A 26,952-nucleotide genomic window follows, 5' to 3' on the forward strand; every position below is an offset into this window, starting at 1 on the left:
TCCAGCTGCACATCAACATGGGGCTGCTCTCAACATTTATCGTCCGGCTGCGACAACCTTGCGGGAAAGCGTGGCGGAGCTTGCTACTCAGCCACCACCAGCGGCCAACTCGCCCTGCAACATGAGGTAACCTCTGCTGCAAAGCCAATGCCACAGTGGGATTCCGCCTATGATAGGGAGGTGATCAAGTTCTAATGGATACGAGGAAGATGGAAACTCATGATGCTAGAGCTAGCTACGGCATTCATCACGTCCAAATCACACATCCAACGCCCAACCCCTCGGCACTAGCCGCCCTGACAGCACATGCAAAACAGGTCCCTGGCCCCCTTTTCAGAATAGCATGTTGGCCGTATTCAGCACACCAAGCCCTCGCCACCAGCTCACACTCCCCTTGCCCAGTGGCGTCAATGATTAGCACGCGGTTATCATTGTGGATATGCCCCGAGAGCTGACCGACACGGAGGATATGCTGCAGTTTGGGTAGATCGCGCTCATGAACCGCATGGGGCCCATCGATGCATCTCGGTGCCGCGATGAAGACGGGATTGTTGTACAGCGTGAATGATACTGGCTCGTGATTGACGCTGAGCTCCAGGATAGCTCTTTGTAATGGCTCCTTTTCATCCCCTTCACCGTCAGTTTGGGCTGGCGGTTTAGCAGGACTGGGAGCAGCATCCGCGCCGAGTGCCAGTCCAACACCCTCCTGAGGTTCAGGCTTGCTGGAGGTGGCTTTGCGGCCCAGCTTCTTGAGCCGCAAGGCTAGGAACTCGACCACATCGGGGGTATTCCTGGGGCCGACGGGTACCACCCACTTCGACTGATCTCCAATGGTGCGAACCCACTCTGCCTGCGACGAATTGCCGCCTAAGCTGTGCGGACGCGTCGATGCCCGTCCAGAGTCATCGACATCAACATGGAAGGGGATCGGCTCCTTGAGTGCAAAGGAGACGTTTCTTGCATGAACGAGCCACCAGCCCTTCGTAATCCTCTGACCATCGCTGGCGCCTACCGGCACGGGGCATGGCCCGACCCAGCCGTTGGCGGCCCTCATACGCTTCATCCCGCCCAAGACACGGCCAAGAACGTACTTGGCGCGCCAGTATGACCGGTCCTCAAGCACGAGTCCCGACCCATCGTACCCGGGGGCTCCCAGCGCTCTAAGGCTCGGCGTGGCTGCGACGAGGGCGCTCATGATGGTGAAGATGAAGGCGGACCCTGGCAGCATTAATCCAAACAGCCAGTCCCACAGGCTGATGTTGAGGAGAATGCCGGCACATAGATTCGCGTAGGCGTCCTCGACGAACTCGCGCATCTCGCCCACCTCTTTCCAGGCCAGCCGCTCGGCGAAGCGGATCAATCCCTCAACCTGCTGCTCATGCACGAGGCTTTGCATCTCAACTGTTTCTTTCTTCACATCCAGAATCTCCACCCGGACGCCATTGATCCACCGCTCTGCCGCTTCCATTGCAGCCACGGCCCTGCCTGACATGTTGCCGAGTATGATGATGTCACCCCCCTGCGCGAGACGCAGTTTCAACTCGTATGCCACAATCATTTGGAACAGGAAGTTTGCCAGGCCCTGGCCGGCTAGTGCAAGGGCCCCTAGCGACGGGCTCTGGCGCACGTCAGTGAAGATATCGCCCCGATTAAGCGTGGACAGCAGGTCGATGACCTCGAGCCGCGTGTCGTACCCAATACCCTCCGCCGGTCTCAGCCGGTTTGGACCCAGCAGCTTTGTCACGTTCTCACCCATTGCGATGTCCATCTGGCCCGTGAACAGTGGCCTCTGGAGCTTTAGGTCACGGAGCCACTTGACAAGCTGCAGGACTGCGTGGTTGGGCACATCACCAGACAAGGACAAGATGGTCTCGGTGTTGTTGTCGGGATTGTTCTCACGCGCCCAGGTGCTGAAGTCGGCTGCGTAGCCTTCGATGGTTCGTGTGCCGGGGAATTTGCCCTCGAATTTTCGGCTGGCCTGAGGATGTGGAAGATAAAGCGAGTTAGTATGAATAGAAGGCCGTGGCGGAGGAAACTCGTTGGATCTGACGTACCTCGCTGTCTTGGCTGCTAAACTGGCCTTGCTCGCTTCTTAGGGTTTCCGTTTCATGCATCAACGCTGTCTCAAATGTTAGTTATACGCACTGGAGTCCCGATACCGTGCATAGACTGAGGCTCACACCACGCCAGATATGGGTGCTTGACGTATTCCATCTCCTTGTCATTCTCCGCGAGCAACTCATCATTCTCAATACCCTCCCAGGTAAGAAAGCCATGGTAATGTGGACCAGACGAATTGAAAATGGACAGCTGCAATGAACCTTTCAGGTTCGCTCTGAGAACAACCTCCAGCTTCTCTAGCTGCCGGGCCAGGCGAGACACGTTGATGTTGCCAGCGTGAATGTTGCCATCGTGCGCACTCGCGCTCTCGGCCGTCTCCGTGTCGAACTCATCGTCATGCACACTGGTCGCAATATGCTGCGAGAGCTGAGCAATCCTCTCACTCGCCGCCTCGGCCAACTGCTCCTGGCCGTCCAGATCCATAACTGCCTGTTCGACAATCTGCAGGCAGTCGAGATCCGTCGAGGACCTGATCTCGGTCACCATCGCTTCGCGTGCCTGCTCACTGATGTCTGGAAACAGCGCGCTCAGGCTGTCGTTGAGACCGCGCAGGTCCTCGACGAAGCGCAGGAACCGCTTCCGATCCTTGATGGCCCATCGCGTCGTGGCGACGAGGGATGTGTTGCGCCGATTCCGTGACATCGATGACTGTAATTGAGCGTACGTCCTCTTAAACGTTGTCACCAGCGCGTTACCCCCGCCGCTGTCCCCCGCAACCGACTGGCTGTTGGCCGGCCGGAGTCCATACCGCCGCGTCAAGGAACCGGTGTCTTCGAAGAGCTGCCGCATGCAGTGGAGGATATCCGACACGGCTTTGGTGATTCGGGCGTCATGTAGCCGCGGGTCGACCTCGACTCCCGTCTCCGCTCGCGAATCACCTTCGGCCGCGAGTCCGGGCAGGCCGACGGTGTCGCCCCAGACCGAGAGCCGCACGCGTTCAATGCCTATCTTAGTCGTGAGTACCTCGTAGTCTTTGCCGTAGCGCCGACCGCATTCGATCGTGTCGTGTATTTCTAGACAGGCCGTAAAGAGCGACAGTAGCGAAGCCGCGCCGATGCCAAGCCCTGCTGCATCCATCGTTACTGTAAGCTCATCACACGAGAGTGCGTTTGGTGGAGCGAGTCAGTTGGTCTCATCAAAGGCACCAAAAGGTTTCGTTTGAGTGTCCTTGCTGCCATTCCCGGGGCGCTTCATAATGAAGCCGAAATAGCCCTGCCCTGCCACCGCCACCTGCCCATGTAAACCTATCAATGGATGTCAATGGATGGGGGAGGGGAGGCACAGCCACAATGCTGGCGAGCATAGGCCCAAGATTCCCGCATACAAGAGGCGGTATGACCCTTTGGCGAATTCCTAGGCTGACAAGGTCCATCTCGAGACACATCTCGATATCTTGCTTTGGCTGGACGAACATCTCTCATTATGAGTAGCATCAACAATAACCATTCGCCATGTCGATTCCGATGCAAGTCTCCATCCCACTGGCACTGCATCTGCGCAGTCCCGTCAGATTCAACCTATTGACCAACGAGCATTGGAACCACGGTGAGGTAAGAAGAGCTGTGCTAGAAAAGAAAAAAAAAAGAAAGAAAAAAAAAACTTGTCATATCTGAACATAAAGCTGATCACTTAACTCACCATCCGCACCAATAGAAGTACCAAGAGGGTCGTAGCCTGCAAGAGTTCGCTTTCATGGACTCGCACTCTGGGCGATACGAGTCGACTCTGCTGTTCGCCTCCATTCTGCGGTTCATCTTTAACCACCCTGACTGGTCGCAGCTCCACGCTTTCTTCACCAAGCGCTACAGCAAGAGCGAAATGTTGTCCCACCCCAACCGCGAGGCATGCAAACTGACTCCGACGGGGGGCACCGCCCGCTTCACGTCGAATAACTGGGCCATCGTGCACTTCAAGACGGACCCAAGCTCCGTCGGCCTGCCGCAGGACCTGACCGTCAAGCTCGCAAAAGCAGGCCGCACCGCGCGAGGGCGCTTGGTAGGCCCAGATCCACAACCATGCGCGATCGGACCGGCTATCAGCGTAGCCATGGGTGCGGCAGCGTACATGGACCTGGCATACGGCGGGCATCCGCCGGGGAGTATCCAGAGCGACACGGGATCGGGCCCCTGGTCTACGGGCGGGAAGGTATTGGGCTCCAGCCGGTGCCGAAGGGTGGCCGTGGCCGGACCTGGGCCGACTGGGCCGAGCTGTGGAGTATCATCGCCGAGTGGGTGTACGAGTACGATGCGACGTCGCTGGAGCTGGGTTTGTACAGGGAGAGTTACAGCTACAGGCGCAGTGACAAGGGGCGTCGCAAGATCCCCGTTGGCGCCAAGATGCCGAGGGAGTACCTCGGAACCGACTCCATCGATGCCGCGGACGCGATTCACGCCGTCTTTTCCCAGCTAGCAGCTAAGCCGATGGACTTCCAGGGCATTGAGTGGGATTTTCTAGAGCTAGAGGTCGAGAGGGAGGTGAGGGAGGCCTTCTTTGCTCGCTTCGGGAAGAAGCCAGATCCGAGTAGGAGGCTGGAGGAGTTGGTCAAGCCGGTTGTGTCAAACAATTGGAATGCCCTGACCTATAACGATGTGAGCCCCGTGGCCTTGAAACCATGTCCAGAGAGCTTCCGCGGCGCCGATTGGGAGACTTGGCTACTGTCCGTTGAGGGAGGCGATGTGGTCGTTGTGAAAACACTATTCCAGGTGAGTGACGGACGCGAGTGTCGCAGGTGTTTTGAAGGTGCCCTATTGCTGACTGACAGTGATTGGAAGGCTCTCTGGGCGGTAATGCTTCTGGTTCAGCTTCCACTTAACGTTAAGATTATCGACAAGGAGGACAGATTTCCTCGGTATCGGGATCCGGACGACGTGTATTTATGAGCTGCATCTTTTCCCAAGGCTCTATTCTATTTACCATATCGAAACTACGGCTAGCGGCTTCGTGCACGGCGTTGATCTACTGCTCGAGTAGGCTAGCAACATAGTCGACAAGTCTATAGAATACCTATTTATATAAATACTATATTGATAGTTGGCAGAGGAACATACAAGCTGAGCCATGATCTTGATTCCGCCATTTTAGTCGCTTGGTATGTTCGGACTTAAGAAGCCAGCAGATGATTGGCACCCGGAGTGGTATTTGTACTCCTCAAATGATAGAGTCAGCCTGGATAATAAGCACTAACAACGCCAAGCGTTTCTCGTCATGCAGAAAAGCACGTCAAGAAGTGTGATGACCAATTGTTTAATGCAAAGAAGTTCGGTGATGGTCGATTTCATTGTCGAAGACGGCGATAAGGCCGGAGATAAGCTAATGCCTAGCCTTTTCAACGTGGGTTGAAAAACCTTCGCCTAACAAATTGGACTTTCTTTATATCTCAGCTCTCAAACCAGCTGTATTGCGTACAGAATGCCAAGCAGAGCGAAGGACACCATAAGCAGGGCTGGGGCGTCCTGCAGACTGTCCTTATCCAACACAAACAACCACAAGAAGATAAACCTTGGAAGGGAAGAGAGCAGACACTAAATGATTTTCGTGACGCTGCCTTCTTCTCTCTAGCGACGATCCCCCAAACCTATAGCCTACCACGAACGGTGATGTCAAAGCCTTTCTTCCGCGGGATTCTATCTACCACATCGTGGTCGCTACACGGGTCCCCATGAGCCTCGACGCAAGCTTCAGATCTTTAACACTCTGATAGAACCGGCCGTAGAACTCATGCTTAGAAATTAGCGGTTCATTATCCATAGGCCTCGACTAGTAAAAGTGCTAATCATCCGAGTTAGGAGGAATGCTGAGTCCCCTCTCACAATATTATTCTCGCATCCACGTCTCAAACTAATATATCGAATTCGCATAGTGAGTCTAACTAAGCTGGTCGATGCTTAGTCCCGCCTTATAGAAGTCGGAGCGGGAAAACGCCATAAACCCAAACCAAGCCCCAAACCACCCGTTCACCAAGTTACACTAGAGGCTTAGCTTACTAAAGAGCCGTTCATTACCCGGCAGCGGCCTTTTAGAGATTCTCGACTACTCCGAGATGGCCCTGTTCTATAGCTATAACGAGTGGCGTTCAGCTATCCCCCGCCTAGGTTTAAAATAAAATAAAATAAAATAAATAAAATCCTCTATTGCATGCAGCTTTCCCATCGAAGCCTCTAAGAACACTGACTGACTATGGGACTTCTTTAGCGGCGGAGAGCGATCTGTCTTAATAACGCCGCCCTTGCGACGCGGCAGACCCGAGCCTCAATTGCCCGCTCGCGATTATTGCCGGTATCTGTGACTCAGTTCCGTACCTATGCCTCACCTCAACCAGCCCCCAACGGCAACAGGCCTTCCAGTCACAACCCGATACCACCCCCAACTTCTCCGCCCTCCAGTCCTCCCTGGACTCCGCCGCCCGGACCAACCCACAGACACTTACCGACGCAGATAACCTCGGTGAAGGGGGAAGAGTCAGAGCCGGAGATTATGTGATACTGCGGTTGGTCTAGTCCTGGTCCGTATACCGGGAAATCGAGCTAACGTCACTCTACGATACCGAGTTCCGCAATATCATTAGACCAAATGATGTGCTAATAGCCGGGTACTCCTTCGGCTCTGGTTCTTCCCGGGAACAGGCACTTCTATCCTAGCTAATCGGATTCCTCTTGTTGTTGCTGGTAGCTTCAGCAATATCTTCAGCCGCAATAGTAAGTACCCTTTGGAGATTCTCTTGCTTTCCTTATGATGCCTAATCGAGGGAAATATCACAGGCATCAACAATGCTCTTCTTGGAATTGAAATCCCGAAACTGGTCGAGCGGCTTCGTGAAGCGTACAGGGACGACACGGAGAAGCCCCTGGCTTGCAGGCTGGAAACTGCTTTGGGACGTCCGCCAGCCCAAAGTCACCATTACGGAGCAGGATGGTACCTCCTGGGTGCAAAATGTTGGTGAGATATCTCCTAACGTTCAAGAAATCGTCGCCAAAGGAGGTATCGTGAAGTGGGTGCAGTCTAGGTTGCAGGCCTAGAATGCAACACTAGTTTTGTGAATAATTACATATAGATTTATGGGGCTTTGACGGTCGGCCACTTAATGTACAAACTGACACAGTATCCCAGCTTGCACCAGGATACCACATACCATCCCATATACTAGGCTGGGATATTGTATACCATCTCAGTCTCCAGGCTAGTATAGCATATGCCATCCTAAAATCTAACCTAATATATCGCATACTATCTCAAATTCTTACCTGGGATATCACATACCATTGCAAACAATGTACTAGTATATTACGAGGCTTAAATCTGGGCCCTCGTAACAAGATTTAGGCCCAAAAAGCGGACCAGCTCCTAGCTAAATCAGCCCAAGCTCAGCCCAACTCAGTGTAAGCTCAGCGGCAGCTCAGCTTAGAGCAGCAGGAGCTCAGCTCTAGATACGGAAATGAATTTTGGTACGCTTGAGTTTCGTCTCTGAGTATTCTGGTATTGTGAGCTACATATGCGGCATGGTGGCCGCTGATTCGAAACAACAGAACGACAAGAAGAGAAACAAAACGACAATATCTCACAATGACAGGAGCCCAAACCTTCACACTGCTTGCCCCTCTCCTACTCCTCGTCTTCACCCAAGCCCATGAGAAGCGGGCGGATGGCATGACTACCATCGGCAAAAAAACTAACCCCCTCACTCACTTCCTTCCCCTTGCTGTCAACTATCCGGGGTCAGCGGTATGACTCGATGAACTACTAGGAGTTCTACTCACCACAACGGAATTTCACCTCGGCCGGCTCGATCGTCGCCTTCACCGAAAAAGCGAATGTGACGTACGCTTCTTTCCGCCAGGTGGTAAACTTCTCGAACGGGTCGGAATGGTCGAGGTCGACGTGTATCAGGACACGACTTTGCGGGTGATCTTCAGGTCCGTCAGCTTGATGTACACAGTATCTGGGTGTGATTGTGTCGGTGGCATACCCTTCTCGGATGGCGATAGACTTTTGTTTGGAGATGCTACGACTTCAACATCGCAGACGCGCGGCGCATTGGTCTTGAAGGAGGCTTTGTAGGCGTACGTAGCCTCGTGGCCGTTGACACTTCTGTCGCCCTGGAATCGTATCAGCAGGCGGGCGCGCTTTAGACAAGGGGTGCGGTGAAGTAAACTGACTTGCTTGATGAACCAATCGACACCACTGGTAAGAGGATCTCGGCTACGACGCGAGCCCCATGGCTTGAAACCTCTCAACTTTGATATCAATCTTGACATCAGCGAGTTGTCGTTTGGCATCCGGAACACCAGGCCGAACGACGTTCGGCAACAGATCTCGGCCAACAGCGTCCGGTTGCTCATAGCATCGTAAACAAGGCCCATTGAAACGGCCATGCGAGGGCAATGGGACACTATGACATGGGTGCTCTTGAGCTCATAATGCCCGGTGCAAAAGTCCCTGAGTTTCTTTTGGACGTAGGTCGAGCTACCCAGTCCTCCAGAAAGCAACAGGTAGTGCTGCCTGGAGTATTAGTGCCTTTGAAGTGAAAATGAAGCTGTAAAACTTGCCAATCTATTGTCTGTATGCCAGTTGGGCATCAAAACTCGGATACGCTGTTGAATCTTGTCAAGTTGCTTATTGAAGGCGTGTTCTAGGTCATTCCTATATTGCGTCAGGTACGTCAACATTGGCCTTCATCTTAGGAACCTACTGGATGCCTGTTAGCATTCCATCCTGAATTCGATCGCCCAGACTGCTCTCAGGGTCCTTCAGGTGAGGCACAGGAATTCCTTTCTGTGGCGCATTCGTCCCAAGCTGGTGTTTGGCTTGCTGGAATTGGTTACTGGATCTCATGATCCAAGCAGCCGTGCGGACGTCGCAGTTCATGAGACCACTGTAGGGCTCTAGAATCTCTGCTATGCGGGTTTGCAGCTCCTGGTCGATATATGAGGAACCAATCCTGCCGCCTTTCGGGGGTTCAGTCAGTTACCACCGTCACCACCAGAGGCAAGAGCCCACTTACCATGGACAGGGGACTTCTCGTCCAATAGAGAAGCGCCCCGTTCATTGCCTCTGATCTTCAGTAGGGAGAAGTCCTGGGACTAGATAGCCAGAGAACCAGTGGCGCTCGGGGGCGAGGGTGTACCCCTGTGCCGGCGCCGGCGTCGACGACCATGACACATTGTCCGTTCTAAATAACAGTTATCAGCAACTACTGGGTGAGCAGATATGGGACCTCTCACCTTGAATTGGACCGGCGCGTCTTGTGAGCAGAGATGGAGAGCTGCTGTTGCTTGCGGCTCAACGAGGCTCACATCAACTGTACGAACACCACCGCCGTGAATAGCATTTTGGGCTTGACCAAAGCCTGCGGCCTCGACCAAGGCCCTGAAACGACTGACCATAGCGGTGTCCCAAATGCTGGGTGTACTGAAATAGAAGGCGATATTCGCCTCGGCCTAGGGCTTCCCACATAGTACTTCGCTGGCAAACCGCTTGGCCAGCTCTGCATGCAGTCGACTCAAATAGTCGAGAAATAGCCTCTCAACTTGTGTTTGATCAGCATCTATTTCCCCGAACTTTGTCTTGAACCATTCTTGTATGAGGATGGCCTTGTTGTCCACGGGAATGTCCGTTCCCCAGCCGACGAGCTCCCTTCTGTAGCCGTCTTGTTTGTAGGCCAGTTTCGTCGGGATTTTCTCGATCCTATCGTCGGTCCCCTAGAGGAGGCAGATCACGTCCTCACCTTTGGTGAGGCCAAGGGAGCTCCTGGGTTGGTGGTATGCGACTGCCGTCCCTGTGTCGGCACTGGTTAGAGTGTGCATTGGAACGAGTCAATGAGAAGGGGGTCCTTACCGCTCATGCCGAAATCAACCCCTATGATCAGATCGAATGCCATCTTGGGTATGATGAACGAAGAAATACTAGATAGGCTGACTGAATGAAGAGACTGGGTCGGCTGAACGAAAAAAGACTGTCGAGGAGATGAGAAAAACGCAGGCTTGGAGAGCAGATGGATGGCTGCCGTGGCCATGAACTCTTTGCTCACCGACCGACTTGGATGCCTGAGGAAACAACAGGCAAGCCTAGGAAGTTGCTAGCTAGATGGAGCTGGAGGTCATAATTCCAAAACGTGACTTTCGGGGAGCTGCATGGATGCCATCACCGGGAGTCTAAAATTGGTTAGCCCTGTTGAGGGGAGTTATAAAGGTACCTCAGATATCAGTCGACACACCCCTAAGGGTCTTGGTAGTTAGCACACCTCCATCCCCAGCCGCTAACAGCACAAACAAACAACAATACCAACGTCAATAGCTTGGGGAGGCAACCCAACCAGTCAAGCCACCACAGCACAAACACCTCCTTATGCAGGGAGGCACAATCCTTCGGTTGTGTTGGTCTGAGCAACAGGCGAGCCAGTTGTACAAAAGCTATCTGGAGCCTCCAGCGCATCGACTGACTGCCCAGCATCGCATCGCCCTCCACATCTCCTTCGTCTGCCTCATCTTCTTCACTTTTCGCACCTTCTTTATCTTTACCATGGGTCTCACTGTTGGCCAGGCTATCGGTATCGGCATCGTTGTCGGCTTTGTCGGAGCCTTGGTTCTGGTCTTGTGCATTCCTACCACCCCCTCCGTCCAAGTCGTCAAGGACGGGGAGCCTGTGCATACCTTTCCAGAGATTCCACAACACCTGCAACAAATGATGAGGCGAGAAGCCGACCCCAGGATCGATTCAGTTAGGTGGTTCTCTCGTCGTATGCACCCCTTGGCGAGCGTTCAGCAAATCGCAGAAGTCGTCGAATTCGAAGACTTTATCAGTTCATTTACCGAAACGTGCATCGAAGCCCCTTTCCGACCACAGCCTCTTGTTCCGGAAAATCTCTTCGACGAAAACGAACTCGTCCGCCTCGCCGGGAAGCCTATCAATGGCGGAACTTGGTCCGCGTCCATCTCCAACACAGCTACACGAGCCTCCGCCGTGAAATGCTTCCTGGCACAGTTTATCTTCAAGCGCATGCAGCCAAGATGTCCTCCTCAAGAATGTCTGCTGCCCCCAGAGATCGCTAGCTGCTACCAATTCATATGCGTCCCTCATGACAGCCCACACAGTAAGCTAAAACTCGACTATAAACACAAAATCCAGGTTAACAAGAGCGCAGGAGAGGACTTGACTGCTATTTGGCGTGAAACCATGTATCTTCTACTGGAGAGCCTCTTAACCCTACTCCCGCTCCCGCCTCGTTGGTTCGAGGAGGGTGACCCAAGGGAGGAAAGAACTCTCGCCATGGTTCCCGTCATCATCGATGCCCTGCGCCTGGAGTCCCTCAGAACCGACCGGGGACCCGAGGATAGCATCGAAAGGTCCATCACAGGAATCCTTGAGCGATCTGCCAACAGCGCGCTTCATCTTCTGGCTCAGCCCTCTGAGTGGGAGGCTGTGTGGGTCGCAAATGAGCCTGGGTTTATTGTCTTTCCTGAGATCCGACTCGTTTGGAATGGCTACACCAAATTTTCGAAGCCTACTGTGGTGGATGCTGATACTGTCTGGCCGATACCTTCAGACGACAATGAGCAGGCAGACGACAAACAGACAGACGATAAGCAACATCCGGAAGTCGACGCCCCTGAGCAGCCAAAGCCTGAAACCGAGAAGCTGTCCAGTCTCGAGGATGGTCACTCGGTGACTCCCGAGGCTGGCCAGGAGCCAGGCCCAACCGCCGCCAAGTAGTGAGGTGACGGAGCTGGCCTGTCTCCCCCTTTCCGTTCTGTCCGTAGTCTTAGTGTTTCAAGCAGGTAGTTTGTCAGCAATGAATGGTGCTCTATCCCAGGTTGTGCCCCGATCAGTACTACCGTGACCTGACACAATGTCTTCCAGGCCTTCTGGGGGACAGCAATACTCACAGGCGGAGTGAAGAATCGAGTCCTCCCAAAGGCTGAGAGAAGGGGGAATGAGAACAATTGCGGCACTGGAATAGAAAGCCAAAATGAGACCAAGGGAACAATCAATTAGTAAAAAGATAGCCTTGAGAGAAATGGCTGAAACTCTCTCTTGGCCGCTATGAAGTTGATGCTGCTTTCGATCCGCTCTCCAACACGTCATCCCTAAAAAACCTCCCCCCAACACATTTCCCAAGAACGACCTGCCGCCCTCTCCTCGCATCTCCACCACAGAGACATCTCAGAAATCGTTTCCAGCACCCTCATCCATTGCCAGAGAGCCCTCGATCTCAAGCATGACACCTGGCGCCGTGCTTGATGCCAGCTCCCCCTCTTCATCGCGCGAGTTGGTCAGCGCCTCCAACGCGCTCCGCATCCAATCGATTCGGCGGGATAGATTTGACTGTGCGGATTGAAGTGGCCGCAGGAGGCTGTGGGCCGCTCTGCGGTCGCTGATTACAAACTTCAGTTTTTTTCTGATGCCTTCACGCTTCAGGCGATGGTGGAATTTGTGCATCGCCCTCTCCGTTTGCGAATTGCGACCATCGCGCGTTCCTTTAATTGTTCCTCCTTTCCCGGGTATCTCATGAGTTTCCCATGAAATAGGTAGGCATCATTAATGTTGTCTGCGACGTTGCTCTCGAGCATGACGAACGCTTCTGCGTCGTTGTTGGTATCAAGCAAACTGATACCAAATTGCGAGAACAACTTGCCGCAAAACAACACGATCGGAACGATGATCTCTACTCCGGACATGATTATTTGTAGAAATCTCAGGAACTCGAATGTAATGGCTGTTGGTAACGTGGAACTTGTGGATGAAGATGGTCAACCGGAGGGCAGCTTGGTTTTGATGTCTGTGACGAAAACAGTTGGTTGAGTAGGGGCTTGGTTGCTGAACGACCGTGGACAGTGAATGGTTCGTACGAGGGAGATTGAATGAGAATATCGAGTGAGAGGTCGAATCTGATGATGAATAGAAGGAGTTGCAGGCCGAAGTTGCGGTAGGAGGGAGAACCTCCAGCATGTTTAAATACTCAGATTCCCAACCTACCTCAACACCCCGGCCCCCAGAGACTGGCCTACCGAGCCTGCGATATTATCTTGTTCTTTGACGCTGTGGCCAACGGAGATGCTATTCATGACAATGAGTCTGAGGTATCAGACGCTCTAGGCCGCGAGAAGCCACTTCTCTCTCAGAGTCCGGCTGAGAGAGGAGAGGAACCAGCCCCACAAGCTCAGACACTGGTCTTGATATGAGTGAGCCATGATCCTTGCATAATGGCGATTTATTAGCCCATCTTAATAAGGCTGAATAGACATGGATGGCACCAGAGCTGAGAAACCCCGGGAAAAGGTCACCCCTGATCCTGTTGCTGTGTAGTAGGCGGGCGGGCCACATGTGGCCGTGTTCTGGCCAGCGACGCTCTGTCTCAACCGCTTTTCCTTTGCAGGACACATATTTCAGCCTGAAATTTGAGAAATAGAGTTGTAGAACGATAGCATAACTGGTCTAAGATGACCAGGCCCCAAAGGTGAGAGCACTGTTGGGTGGGGGACCGTGAGTGGACTGGAACCAAGCAAAAGTAGTTCCCAGAGGTCTGCTCCGTAGGTGCGCGGGGACTCCGGCTCTTGGGTGCCAGATGGCAGAGCGGGGGTAGACTCCGCCGCTAAGGGACGGGGAGCAGGCTGACAGCTGGTGCTGGTCAGGGGTGGCTCTGTCCAGATGTATGGCATGGCTGCGCGGTTCCGTCGTGTTCGCCCGTATGCAGCGGCTCGACCTGCCTGGCGAATAGCTTCTTGATCATCTTTTCTGGCAGTTGTGTTTCTATTGAGCTTTCTGGCTAGGCTTATGCATAGCGGCCTCTCGCTATTACTCCTTCTTGTGTAACAGTTCCTGACACTGTAGTTGGTCAATTTTTTCAAGGCACATTGGATGCCTCTCCACTGCAGGGATATTGGTAGTTGCCACAGAAGGCTGGATCAAATATCTTCTTTGTTCAGCCGGACATGACGCGCAACTCTACGCATCTCGCAAGAGATGTCGCCAGCTCTCTGCCCCAGGCACTGTTGTTGTTGGTAGTAATGACGTCTTCGTCGGGAATAGCATCAAAGAAAACGATATTGCCCTAGAAGCGACGGATACAGCCAACTGGTCCATGGACTCAGCTTCCCGCAGGGGTCTCCTGCGTGTATGAAGCAGTGAAATGCAGTGGGCACGCTTGGGGCGTGGCCACTGGACCGCCGCCTTGCGCAAGCCTCAGAAGACCTACTCCGCTTCGCCGACATGAGCAAACAAAAAAACAAGAAGATTCAAACAGGCCAGGGTGTGAGCACCAAGTGGGTGCTCCCCTCCCTGAGTTTGGGCTTGCCGACTCAGGGGATGGTTCGGCCAGACGTAACCAGAGCCCCAACAGCCGCTCATACAGAGATGGGCATCCAGCAAGGCCAGGGCATCGAAATCGACTGGCTCATCTTACAAGCAGGCCCAACTACGCGCCCGAGCAACCCCGCAGCGATACGGAGGAGCTGCTGAATGCCAAACACCCATGCGGAGGTGACTAGCTGTCTTTGCCCTGCAGCCTGCGCAAAAGGCTCACCCCCCCAGGCCTAGGCCCTTCCCCTCCCAAGGTGACATCCGTGCAAGAGACGGATGAGTGACGATCTTGCAGTGAACGTTTGATGGGTGTGAGACAATTGGGAGCCTCAACTTCAGGTTCGCAATGCCAGGTCCATCGAAAGGGAGGCAACTTCCTTCATCTCAGGCGGTGAGCATGGACGGAGGCCCATTGAGATGACCTGTAATTTGGCTCCCGTTACACGTGGCTGTTGGGCCCCCTCAGATTGTGTTTGGCCCCATTGCCTCTACTCTGCTTACCACAGCCCGGTCCAAGTAGAGCTCTTGTCTTGCCGTCCCATTTCCTTTCCTTTCCCGTGACCCAGCCACACTCATTTATCAACAGGACCTTACTCTCTGACTCACCTTTGCGCCACGCTACATTCTCTGCCAGGATGCAAATAACCCATGCAGTCTAACGAGCTCATGCTTGTTTGCCATGGGAGCAGCGTCGCACGTTTCTTCTAGAAGCTTGGGTGTATGAGTCAATTCCAGCATTTTCCTGAGCCCTCCTCAATCGCTACTAAAACGTTCCAAGCCAGGGAACAAGCCAATGAGTGTGAGTGAGCCAGCCCGGCGTTGGTGGCTGCGACCATGTCTGGATGAGCTGGGGTGACTGCTTGTGCCTAAGGCTTCCAACTGCTTCACCTGCAAGGCTCTGAGCTTGGGGATTCCACAAACATGGTTTCCTACCGTACCAGGGTTAAGTTGACAGATCCGCCGGGGCGAGTTACGGGAATGCGTGGGACAAATGTCCTCATAAAGATGGATGGAGACAGGTTATGCGGCAACGCTGGTCCAATACTGCCCATAGGTCGTGCAGGGATCTAATGTTTGTGTGTGGAGAGGTATCCATTACGCGGGCGGCAATCCTCTGACAGGCATCACGAAGGGGGATATGGCATGAAGCTCCAGCTGAGGGATCGCCGTCGTTTCTTGGACGCTGTAGTCTGATGACCTTGTTTCTCGGGATTAGCTTCATTTTTACATGCTAGATGTCGTCTTCAATGCCTATATGTCGGGCGGTAGACGTGTTAGAAGCCTGGACAGCCTCGGATTTTTCTTCGTCGGCATTTGATATACAGGGACCCTCAAGGGTGATGATGTCCCCTCCCACTCAGCCGGGTTGGGGCTCATAGGCCTGCACCTCCCCTCCAAGGAAGACCCCGCAAAGACCGTAGAGCGGTCGCCACTTATCAGCTGAAGACATGACAATACATGTGAGTGAAACTGGAGTGGTCTTGGGAGAATGGTAAGAAACATAGACAGAAACATTTCAGGTGGACCCGGCGGCGTACAGGGCAGAAACTGATCAAACGGCCAGGGAATCAGGCCGTTATTTCTGTTGAATTGCTCTGAAGCGCCTGCCCCCTGGCCTCATGGAGTCTTTTTGACTTGGTGCCTAGTGCTTCTCTCAATTGGGTAGCTGTGTAAAATAGGTATTTGTGCAGACTGTACTTGTGAGACAAAGTTTGATGATTCTGTCAAACAATCAAGGCGAATTACCAGTCCATGCTGAGCAGGATTGTGTATAGTTTTGCCCCAGTGTTGAGTCGACCCCTGAGATTAAAATCGTGCACATATGCTTGCCCTAGCTCCCGAAGCATTGACGAGTTCCCAGGTGACGTGAGCAGTAGCCTGATGCACCAATCTTCGTCCCCTGCATTCTCCTGCGGCTTTTCAAACAGGTCCAAGAAAGACTTGAGAGTCTGCTTTACGTGCTCCCCGGCATCCTGGCTGATAAAGTGCCACCCGTCCACCACAACGATGCACTCTGGGAGCAAACTGAGGAAGTAGCGCATGTACTGGAGTGCCAGTGGCATGCTCTCCATGGAAAGCTGAAGATCAGTAAATGGCCGGTCCACGCCGGTAACGGCCAGGGTGGGGATGTCTTCCAATTGCTGCAACAGTTGAAAGAGGAGCGAGTAAACCATCCTGAAGAGTCTGTCTTCGCCCGAAAGCAGCCGCCCATCAGCAGCGTGTCGGCAAGAGAAGGCAATGGTGGGCCGTCTTTGATCTCGAGCGGCGATGTACGCTATGGCACTAACGGTGCCAGCCTGATCGCCATGTAGCCACAAACGCGGTGGGATTGCCCCTTTGTACCAACTGGTGAAGACATTCTTGACATGGTGATCAGCCTTTAAATTAATCACCTTCGTTCGTAAGCCCGGACTCATAATCTCACGAGCAATGCTCGTGAGATGAGAGAGCGCTGACCCAACTGTTGGCTCAGGCTCGGCTGCTGGAGGAATGCCAAGCTCAGGACCAGTGTGGAGCAATGGCACTTGTCGTTCCCCCTCCTCACTGTTGTTTAGATCAAGTAGCTGGTCCTGCGCTGCCCCCCTTGCAATAACAATCACCTGTTCTAAAATCGTCTTGAGATATTTCAGCTGTGTTTCGTGGTACACCCCTTGATTGGCTGCTAGCTCTTTGACAACGGCACTGTTGCTCCAGTCAGCTTGTGGACCTCCAGATAAAAAAATTGTCTTTTGATCAGAGAGAAGGTACTCACGTGTTGATTTTCTGGTGCAGATCCGATAGGGGAGCAGTGAGTTCTAGCATATGCTGAATCAGACCATCCACCTCGTCCTGGTTCAACGTGTACCAACGCAGCTTGTTGATCTGATCCATGGGCCAGTCGCGACGCCGTTTCTTCTTGGCCGGATCCAGCTTCAAGCCACAACCCTTCGCGATGAGGGCCTCAAGCCTTTCGACTGAAAGTTTAAGGCTGACAATGGTGTAACGGATATCATCTTTATCCGCACTATCAAGCAGGCTGGCTTCTTCGGTTTCAGACAAAGGGTCTGCGTTCGCGTCTTCTCCTACCACCTTGCTCAGGTACCGCAGTCGAAACTGGACGGTCCTTAGAGTTGATGCAGATCTTCGATGGTGTTCGGGGGCGCCTTCTTTTTCGTCCAAAGCCTTGTATAAGCCCCAGAGGAGCTGTGCTGCGGCGAACACATCACCGGCGCTCCAGCCGAATGACATGGTGACGGGAGGTTCACAGATTAGGCTTGAGACAAACGGGCACAATACCTCGTCCAATGTGGTTTTCTGCGGGATTTTACGTTTTAGTATTCAACAAGGGTGAGTTGGGGCCTGAAGCAGGCTGTGAATAAGTAAGGCAACCGATGCAAGGGTTTGAGCCAACCACAATGGTCCGGACCTCGTTCACACCTAGAAAAGCAAAGTTTTTGGGTCGAAACCAACATGGCGAACCACCAACATCTAAGCGAAGAGCTGACAGCTTGATCAGTCAGCAGATAACACCATTACCCCGCAGACGTATCATTTTACCATAAAGATCATGGAGTTAGACGAGTAGGCAACACCCAGGCCGTTCAGAAGCAACACTTGCGCTGTCACAGATCGTGCCTTTTTCTTTCTTTTTGGGCACGCAGCCGGTTTTGCTTGTCTTTGCTTTCTAGTTGGATACGAATCAAGGAAAACTTTCAGATGCCACAGGGCCAAGGTTTTCCAGGGCGGGGTTTGTTGGATTGGTGGGTGGGTGCTGACAAGAAACAAGTGAGAGAATCTCCTGAACTACCAGATTGTTTCGAAGCAGATCTTATCGAACCAAATATGCCCTCAACGGTGACTATGGTTGATGTATCGCCAGATCGCTACATGGGACTCATGGTTGACAAAAAATCAGAAACTGAAGACTCAGAAACTGAAGACTCAGAAACAGAGGAATCAGAAACATCAGAGCCTCACTCAAGGCCGGGAGAACTCGCACAGGTAAGTGAGTGGCCCGCGTACAGCACCTCCATTGACATCATTCACATGCTTGAAGATTGAACGAAATCATAAACATCTTGGAGAGAACCCCAGCCAATCACGTGATAAGAGTCCTGATGCTGGCCGGGGGATCCTCTACCGTTTGGTCTGCGAGTTAGTTGCCCTTCCCGGAAGAATTTCTCTGTGCGCGCACTAAGTCGTAGTCCACAGTGATGGAGAAAAGAAAACCTTTAGATATTCCTGGATGCCCTTCAAAGGTCTGCAGCGAAATGATCGCCAAACCCGGGAAAGGAGAGACCTCGCTGTTCTGGACGTCATGAATTTGATTGAGGGAAGCCACTCCGCAACCCCCCCTCGCAAGAGTCAGTTCAGACACAGCTTCTTAACTGATGATCCACACGAGTTCATCATCAACGTTGACTTTCGAGCAAGCACAATACATCCTACAAGCATTCGGGTCCACTCTCCACACATTCAGAGCGTTCTGCGGACGCTCATCCAGTACTACCCAGGCTTCAACGCCCAAGGCAGTGAGATCATCTTGGTGCACCCCTTCCGGCAGCTTTTTCACTACTGGGACGACCTGAAGCATATTCTTGTGCAGGGATGTGGTCATGGCGAAAAACAAGCAACTGTGTTGAATTTGGACACTGGATCTAAGACCAACCTCTCTTGCGACGAGACAACCTGCAGGCATCTCACAACACTACTGGCAGCGCCGCCAGTGCAGGACGTATGGGACAGCATCGTTAGACCCGAGCTACGCTTATACGGTTCCGGGCGTGCATCATACGACTTCCTTTGGCTCCTTTTCAAACCGGGGGATATCGTCTTCCTGCAGGCGTCAGGTAACGTGAACAAGCTGGCTGGTTTTGTCGTCCAGAGTATCACCCACATATCGCACAACAAAGCCGAGTCACCACTCGTTAGACCTCACCCGACGGATTGCTGGAAATTAGATCTTTGGAACCTAGCCTATGACAACGGGCGTTTGAGGCGACGGGCTCGCCCCGTTCGATTGAACCGCTTTTACGGTGTTAGGGCCATTTCCGACCTCGCCGCGTTCCCAACCAAGTTTGCGCCCGACCAGCGGGGTTTGCGGTCGCAACTTATCGAGCGTGGCAAGCGTTATTATCGCATCGTTTGTGACCAACAGAGTTACATGCGGTACAATGGACCGGTCATTAGCGACAAGCCATATGATGTAAGTGGGTTTGACACAAACCGCGCACATTATGACCCAGAATGCGTTGGAGAGAAGGCTAACACGCATTTCCTATCGCAGTATCAAGGTGATATCATCGTGGACCACCAAAGCTACATGCTTGAGGCGATGGACTCGCCGAAAATGGTGGTGCCAGATGTCTCGGGTGAAGAGCCCCAGGACCTGCATGGAGAGCCACTCTTTTCCAAATTCAACGATATGGAATGTTCGGCGGCCAATGAGCTGGATCCAGCGCACTATCTTCTTCTTCCGGCATATGTGCTAGGTTTTGCAGTTGGGAAGAGAGAATGGGGTCAGTGCAAGGTTCCTCTCCTCGCTCCTCGAGAAGTGGCTGACACAAGTTCTAGCCATTTTTGACATGAGCTTCGTTGAGGATTTGGTCATAGACAGCAATCCGATGAAGTATCTGATTATGAGCCCGGAGAAGCAAGAAATGATCGAGGCGGTAGCTGGTTCCCCTCGAAAGGGCACGGCTCTAAAACCTTGGACCACCGACTGGAGCGCAGACTTTATCGAGGGCAAAGGCCGAGGCCAGGTCATATTTCTTCATGGTAAGGCCAGAAGCGACACTTGCTGCAATTACCCTTTCTTGAAAGCATAAGACAGAATAGATACTGACTGGAGAGAGCAGGGTCACCGGGAACTGGAAAGACCATGACAGTGGAGTTGATCGCGAAAAAGACCAGACGGCCGCTTCTAAGTCTCTCTGTAGCAGATCTTGGCACGGAGGAGGTTAAGATGGAGAAACGGTTAATGAAGTGGCTCAGCCGTGCAGCCATATGGGGTGCCATTGTGCTCATCGATGAAGCTGAGGTCTATATGGAGCAACGTGAACCTGGGCAGACCGGCCGCAATGCTCTAGTCACTGGTGGGTTCCCGTAACTTGACGTTTCATTGGTCTACTAATATTTAACTTTTAGCTTTTCTTCGTTCGATGGAATACTTTCCAGGTCTCTTATTTCTTGTGAGTGTCGCGTTTCTGTGCCTTTCTGAATCCTGCTATTATCTTACTTCTCTAACCATACATACCCTTGGCCATTAGACTTCTAACGGTATCGGTTTGTTTGATGAGGCAGTCATGTCCCGCATCCATCTTGCGGTGCAATATGAGCGTCCAACCGATGCAGAACGGACAGAAATTTGGAGAAAGCTGTTCGACAAACTGGAACAGGATCAGGAGAGTGGTTTTGGATCAACTTCACAAAAAGATGGCTCGACCATCAAACCGACCATTATTGTCCGATCGACTGCACGAGACGTGGTCCTGAGCAAAGAGCAGTACGCGACCAATCTCAAGCTCAACGGGCGAGACATTCGAAATCGTAAGACCTAGACATGTTGAAAGATATACATTGTGGGAGGACTCACTAACATGAATTGTGAAACAGTCTTGCTTAGCGCTATTAGCCTAGCACGACATAGGGGCCTGAAAGAAGTCGTGGATGGAAACCCTCTGACGAGGATCGAGGTTACAGCCAAAGACTTGGAGACTGTGTTGAAAAACAAGGAGCAGTTCAATGACCATTATAAGGAGGCGACCGGATGCTATCCCGACGAGATGGCGGCTCAAAAGTATTTTCGAGGAGAGAGCAAGTCATGATGACGAGGATCTGAATTCCATCAGGGTGTCCAAAGCCATCCCTCCCACCCCAGCTACCCTATGCTTTTAGCGTGATAGTACGGCTTCTCGGCCCAGTGAAACTGACCTAAGACATGTTTCCTACAGGCAAGTTTAGCGTTACTTCCATTGCGATTTGTACGGACAATACGAACGGTCTTCTGGACCAGTTATCCCATCAAGAGCCGGACTTCAACTTTATTACAGAAAAACACAATATGGACACATCATAGCAGTATATCCCAGTCCTAACACATTAGCTTATTAGTTCTTAAACATATCCCACGAAACTACGGAATGGCGGCCTTGGTTTTGATTTAACAGACACATCACTGCTTATGTGGCGAAATAGTGTTTGGAATCATCTTTCTCATTGTCACTACCTAGACCCTTTATACTCCAGCTAAGCTTCACCCTGCCGATATTTGGCCAGCACGTCCTTGACATGAAGTTTCATGTCATAGCTTGGGTGATTTAGTAAGGCTTGTCTCGGTGTCTAAGAGCACAAAGATACTTACAGATTCATTTCATCGATGGTGAGCTTATCTTCCTCACTCTCCACGGCGTAGACTGTTGTATCCGTGTTACTCGAGAAACCTATAACCCGTCAGTGCATCTACTCCCGCGGACTTGGTTTACACCATGGATCTCACCAATACGCTCGTTGATGTTCTCTCTGGCCCGGGCTGACGCTGCCTGAACTTTGGTTCCCCGCGGCTTCCTGACCTCTTCGAACACTTCGAGGGCCTCACGGATGTCGCCGTTGAAGTTGTCTTTGCTGAAGACTAGACCCAGAGCGGCAGCATCTTCAATCGCCTGGCACGCGCCCTGACTTTGATCGGGCATCATCTAGGGAACCAGTTAGCATGACATCGCTCGTTCGTGACAGGGCATGGACTTGGTACCGGATGAGCTGCGTCTCCCAAAATGCAAGCCAAGCCTTTCTGCCACAGTGGGTACGGCTCGTGGATCCATAAACGCCACGGGCGCACCTCGTAGCTGATTTCCAAGTGTTTGAAGACCTGGCGATCGAGGTCGGGATATGGCGCCAGCAGCTCCTCGACAGTCGCCGCCTGGTCCCAGCTCTGGTGTGCCAAATCGCTAGCTTCCCGCGGGAAGAAGCAGTAATAGGAGAGAAGGCGACCGCCGTTACAAGGAGAAAGAACGATCTTGTAGTGCGTATTGTAGCCACCCCAGTACTCGATAGCGCTGTTTTTGGAGTAGTCAACTAGGCCGAGCTTGACAGCTTTTTCAGTGTCCACATTGGAGTGCAGACATGTGCAAGTAGCTGGGTTCCGGATTGCCTTGATGCCAAGCTCTTGACGAACTGTCGACCCGATACCGTCGGCACCAATGATGACGTCGTGCTTGACCTTGTTTCCGTTGGTGAAGGTAATCTCTCCTGTTTCAAGGTCGATCTTTTCAGCCTGGGGATATGTCAGATCCATGGACGCATCAGCTTGGGACCTGGACCACTCACCTTGTGGTTGACAACGAGTTTAGCCGGAATGCCCCCTCCTTCGCCGCTGGCGCTGTCCTTAAGCATTTTATGCATATACTGCCGATGAAACATGTAGTAGACCTAACGGGGTTAACAACCAGGTTAGTATCAGGTCGATAGGTGACAAGCTGAACATACGTATCCCCAGCGCTCCTTGTAATCAGACAGGTCATAGACGCTGACGGGTTCGCCCGTCTTCCAGTCACGGCTAATGAGCTTCCTCAAGATGACAGGGTCACCGAGTTCAATGTTGACGCCCCACTCCTCAAGCCACCGAGTGCCATTCGCAGCACAAGAGATCGAGGCACCGACTTCACCGGCGAAGTCTGCCCGTTCGTAAATGGTGACCTTGTGACCCTGCCTTCGGAGAGCAGTCGCACTAGCTTGTCCACCTATGCCACCTCCGATGATAGCGACATCGAGTTGTCTCCAACATTTGGTCCCAGTCATGATGATGTCTGCCGTTGTGCCCGTTCAAGGTGATTTGTTCTATGATCCTGAACATTTGGGGACATCCTTTCTCCTTTAGTATTGTGCCATCTTGTGACAAGAAAGACCGCCGGAAGCAAGCCATTATCGGTCAACGGCTTAATCAGCAGCGTTTGTGATGGTCGGATGTCAATCCGGCGCCGGCATCCGATTTACCCCCGTCCGATCATCCTCCAAAATACCATCCATAGGCCAAGTACCGGCCGGACCACGATCAATTGCCTGCGTAACGCCAGTCACGTTCAAGCCGCTCAAAACCACCCGGCGGAACTATTTGGTCTCCAAAGTTCGGAACATCCTTTGTCTCAGGAATGTTCCGATGTTTCGATATTCCGACTTTGACTAGCAGCGGGGTAATACCAAGATGCTGAATAGCTAGCTTTCTTGGTATGTAAATGCATGAGAATCACAGTCTCCTCCCGGTGATCTCGATATCCCCCAAGAGCATTCCCTGAGATAAAGAATTCATTGTTCCTCAACTTCCCGAACAACATAGCTTCTCTTTCTCTATCTTCAAAGAAAACCGACATGGCGACGGCAACATTTGCAAGTGTACGAGGAGCCTTTGATCTGACGTCACGAAACTACATCGTGACAGGAGGTGCCCAAGGAATCGGTTACGCTCTGGTTGATGCCATCGCCCAGATGGGGGGCAATGTCGTGGCAATGGATATTAAAGATAAGCCAGGCCTGGACTTTTCCACCCTTTCAAAGCAGCATGGCGTCAAGGTTCAATACGTCCAGGCCGATGTAACAAACGAAGAGGGCCTAAAAAGTGCCTTCCAAGAGTCAATGACCGTGCTGGGGAGCCTGCATGGGTGTGTTACCTGTGCCGGCTTGGCTTTGGAGAAACCATTTGGGGAGACCAGCTGGCCAGAGGCCCGGAGGATCCACGATGTCAATGTTTGTTTCAACCAGGCAGGCTCATTAGCAGCGACTCGAGACTAATTCCACTTGCAGGTCATTGGAACATACTTCACAGCACAACTTGCAGCGGAACAGATGAAGAAACAAGGGAGCGGTGGAAGCCTCGTCCTAATTTCCTCCATCACCGCCCATACTGTTCTTCCATTCCACCACATGTCAGCGTACGGTGCAACCAAAGGCGCAGTGAAGACACTGTCTGAGGCTCTGGCCGTCGAGCTGGCTCCAAGTCGAATTCGCGTCAATACCATATCTCCCGGGTTCATCGACACAGAAATGACGCAGGAGGTCCGAAAGGCGAAGCCTTCTATGGCCGAGGTCTTTGAGAAGAAGCCACCCTTACAGCGCATGGGCAAGCGGGATGATCTCACCGGAGCTGTTGTCTACCTTCTAAGCGACGCCGCGAGCTACACCACTGGCGCTGACATTGCAATCACCGGCGGTCTTCATGTAGGTAGGATTAGCACGTAGGTGGTAGACTTGGCTTTATGTTAGCAAAGATAGGCAGAATACATATTTCAACGGTAATACTCTTACGAGCCTAAAGTGGGAGATACAAGTGTTGTACTAGATACAGTAGACACTTCGCGTCATGTGGTCCAGTTGACATCCATCTGTGATGTGTCGATGTCCCATCCGATATTTAGGCGGTCATTTGCGTCTTAGCAGGGAATTGTTGAAAGGGAAATCTAGATAGGGCCAAAGTCTGGTAGAATCAACAGTCTGCCCGATGATATCATAGAGCTTTCTCTCCAGAATCCTTCACTGTGTCAACAGTGAGACCAAGCTGTTTGACTCCTCATATTCTCATCTCCAAGGAAAATGCCGACGAAGCGGAACATCCACAGCCGCCGGACACGGTAAAATATTGGGCTCGCTTGCAGATAGGAACACGGATCATCTTCATGGCGTTGTTCCGACCGTGCGGCGGAATGGAGCTGTATCGGAACAGGGATCCTGAATCGGAATGTAGCCTATGTTGATGCGCGTTCTGAATGGCTATCGTATGCAGGTTGGAGACCCCTGTTTTGGGGTCTATGCCTTAAGTTAGTTATGAATTAAGCGGCGTGCCAACATCGCTGGCAGTCGGGTCCTGCAACGTGAGCTCATCATGAACTGTATCAAGCATTGTCGGGCAGATTTCGCTCGGAGCGTCCAAACTCGATCGCACAGAGGCTATCGAAATATCTCGATAAAGCACACAGTTCCCCTCGTCATCAACGGCAAAGATATCAAGTCTTCCAAGTCGTTCCCCGTCATTAGTCCCCTGACGGGAAAGAAATTTGGTCTATGTCATGTGCAACCAAAGATCAGGTCAACGATGCGGTCGAAAAGGCGCACGATGCTTTTACGAAGTGGTCCAAGACCAAGGCCTCGGCTCGGCGCGATATCTTCCTAGCGGCTGCCGATGTCATGAATAAACGACGAAAGGAGCTCGGGGAGTACATGCACCACGAGATTGGGGCTAATCAAGACTACCAAGACTTTATCCTGGGACTCTCTATTGATGGCCTCAAGGATACAGCTGGTCGGATAGCTGGGGCAATTCAGGGAGCTGTTCCGGATTCCAACCACGAGGGAATGAGGGCTCTGGTCTACAAGAGGCCATACGGAGTTAACCTTGGTATTGCACCGTGGTAAGCATGCCTACCTCTATCCTCGACTCTTGAGAGCCGGGCTGCTCACACAAGTACACTAGGAACGCACCATATCATCTGGGCCTTCGATCCGTCACCTTCGCGCTGGCAACGGGAAACACAGCCATTCTGAAGGGAGCAGAGTTCTCGCCCCGGTGTTACTGGGGTATTGCAGACGTCTTCCGCGAGGCAGGCCTACCAGATGGTTGCCTGAACCTCATCTTCCACTCCCCCGAGGACGCGTCCGACACCATCAACAGCCTTATAGCTCACCCGCATGTCAAGAAGATAAACTTTACCGGAAGCACTAGAGTCGGCAGCATCATCGCTGAAACGGCGGGCGAGCACCTGAAGCCCGTGCTGATGGAGCTCGGAGGGAAAGCTAGTGCCATCGTGCTCGAGGACGCTGATCTTGAGAAAGCCAGCTTGCATTGCGCTCGAGGGGCATTCATGAATGTGAGTGTCTCGCTACCGTCTTGGGATCTGCAGTAACGACTAATGTGCATCGAAAAGGCTGGCCAAATATGCATGTCCACTGAACGAATCCTGGTGCAGGACTCCATCGCGCCCGAGTTCCAGAGAATCCTCGGTCAGACAATTCGAAAGTTTTTCGGCTCTGCCCAAGACACACCAGTCCTTGTCACGGCAGGATCCGCCGAGCGCAACCGTGACTTGGTTTCGGATGCTGTCTCCAAGGGTGCTAAGTCAGTGCCTCTATTCGACGATAGCCATACAGATCAGGTTCAGACACGAATGAGACCTGTCCTTCTGAACAACGTCAAACCCAACATGCAGCTCTATTCAGGCGAATCATTTGGGCCCAGTGTTTCTCTCTTCACTTTCAAGTCTTCCGAAGACGCTGTGGCCCTGGCAAACGACACAGAATATGGCTTATCTGCAGCCGTCTTCACAAACGATCTGAGCAAGGGCTTCCGGATCGCCGACGAGCTTGAATCAGGAGCGGTGCACATCAACTCCATGACGGTGCATGACGAGCATCCGTTACCGCATGGCGGTGTTAAAAAGAGCGGCTTTGGACGTTTTAATGGCTACCAAGGGCTAGACGAGTTCTTGTATTACAAGACGGTAACTTGGATGGACTAGGTGTTGAGCCGAGCACTTAGCTTAGCCAAGGTCTCTGCAGAGTTAAATAGGAACCTGAAAG

At 52.5% G+C, this 26,952-nt stretch overlaps 8 protein-coding genes across 8 annotated transcripts; 4 read left to right on the forward strand and 4 right to left on the reverse strand.

Moving 5' to 3' along the window:
- Positions 1–87: 87 nt before the first annotated feature.
- MRS44_005301 (uncharacterized protein) lies at positions 88–3,198 on the reverse strand (the record flags this gene model as incomplete). Its single annotated transcript, XM_065622541.1, has 3 exons — positions 88–167; positions 388–1,978; positions 2,146–3,198. The coding sequence occupies 3 exons, from the start codon at positions 3,196–3,198 to the stop codon at positions 88–90; spliced, it is 2,724 nt and encodes a 907-aa protein (XP_065478613.1).
- Positions 3,199–3,572: 374 nt separating this feature from the next.
- On the forward strand, positions 3,573–5,000 carry MRS44_005302 (uncharacterized protein; the record flags this gene model as incomplete). Its single annotated transcript, XM_065622542.1, has 3 exons — positions 3,573–3,671; positions 3,775–4,219; positions 4,267–5,000. 3 exons carry the CDS (start codon positions 3,573–3,575, stop codon positions 4,998–5,000), a joined length of 1,278 nt encoding a protein of 425 aa, XP_065478614.1.
- Positions 5,001–7,719: 2,719 nt separating this feature from the next.
- MRS44_005303 (uncharacterized protein) lies at positions 7,720–9,500 on the reverse strand (the record flags this gene model as incomplete). Its single annotated transcript, XM_065622543.1, has 8 exons — positions 7,720–7,823; positions 7,875–8,039; positions 8,084–8,213; positions 8,274–8,616; positions 8,807–9,062; positions 9,119–9,191; positions 9,242–9,286; positions 9,339–9,500. 8 exons carry the CDS (start codon positions 9,498–9,500, stop codon positions 7,720–7,722), a joined length of 1,278 nt encoding a protein of 425 aa, XP_065478615.1.
- A 961-nt stretch (positions 9,501–10,461) lies between these two features.
- On the forward strand, positions 10,462–11,826 carry MRS44_005304 (uncharacterized protein; the record flags this gene model as incomplete). The annotated part of the gene is made up of 1 exon (XM_046283906.2): positions 10,462–11,826. The coding sequence occupies one exon, from the start codon at positions 10,462–10,464 to the stop codon at positions 11,824–11,826; it is 1,365 nt and encodes a 454-aa protein (XP_046135539.2).
- A 4,328-nt stretch (positions 11,827–16,154) lies between these two features.
- MRS44_005305 (uncharacterized protein) lies at positions 16,155–17,640 on the reverse strand (the record flags this gene model as incomplete). Its single annotated transcript, XM_046275447.2, has 2 exons — positions 16,155–17,094; positions 17,165–17,640. 2 exons carry the CDS (start codon positions 17,638–17,640, stop codon positions 16,155–16,157), a joined length of 1,416 nt encoding a protein of 471 aa, XP_046135537.2.
- Positions 17,641–18,234: 594 nt separating this feature from the next.
- On the forward strand, positions 18,235–21,218 carry MRS44_005306 (uncharacterized protein; the record flags this gene model as incomplete). The annotated part of the gene is made up of 7 exons (XM_065622544.1): positions 18,235–18,397; positions 18,651–19,910; positions 19,966–20,169; positions 20,250–20,486; positions 20,539–20,582; positions 20,661–20,940; positions 21,007–21,218. The coding sequence occupies 7 exons, from the start codon at positions 18,235–18,237 to the stop codon at positions 21,216–21,218; spliced, it is 2,400 nt and encodes a 799-aa protein (XP_065478616.1).
- Positions 21,219–21,639: 421 nt separating this feature from the next.
- On the reverse strand, positions 21,640–23,187 carry MRS44_005307 (uncharacterized protein; the record flags this gene model as incomplete). Its single annotated transcript, XM_065622545.1, has 6 exons — positions 21,640–21,700; positions 21,755–21,833; positions 21,890–22,085; positions 22,229–22,663; positions 22,717–22,818; positions 22,876–23,187. 6 exons carry the CDS (start codon positions 23,185–23,187, stop codon positions 21,640–21,642), a joined length of 1,185 nt encoding a protein of 394 aa, XP_065478617.1.
- A 567-nt stretch (positions 23,188–23,754) lies between these two features.
- Positions 23,755–26,891, forward strand: MRS44_005308 (uncharacterized protein; the record flags this gene model as incomplete). The annotated part of the gene is made up of 5 exons (XM_046279375.2): positions 23,755–24,129; positions 24,187–24,600; positions 25,465–25,787; positions 25,850–26,243; positions 26,301–26,891. The coding sequence occupies 5 exons, from the start codon at positions 23,755–23,757 to the stop codon at positions 26,889–26,891; spliced, it is 2,097 nt and encodes a 698-aa protein (XP_046135533.2).
- Positions 26,892–26,952: the final 61 nt, after the last annotated feature.

Source organism: Fusarium solani (assembly GCF_023522795.1).
Source record: "Fusarium solani strain SB1 chromosome Unknown bctg00000002, whole genome shotgun sequence".
Taxonomy (NCBI): domain Eukaryota; kingdom Fungi; phylum Ascomycota; class Sordariomycetes; order Hypocreales; family Nectriaceae; genus Fusarium; species Fusarium solani.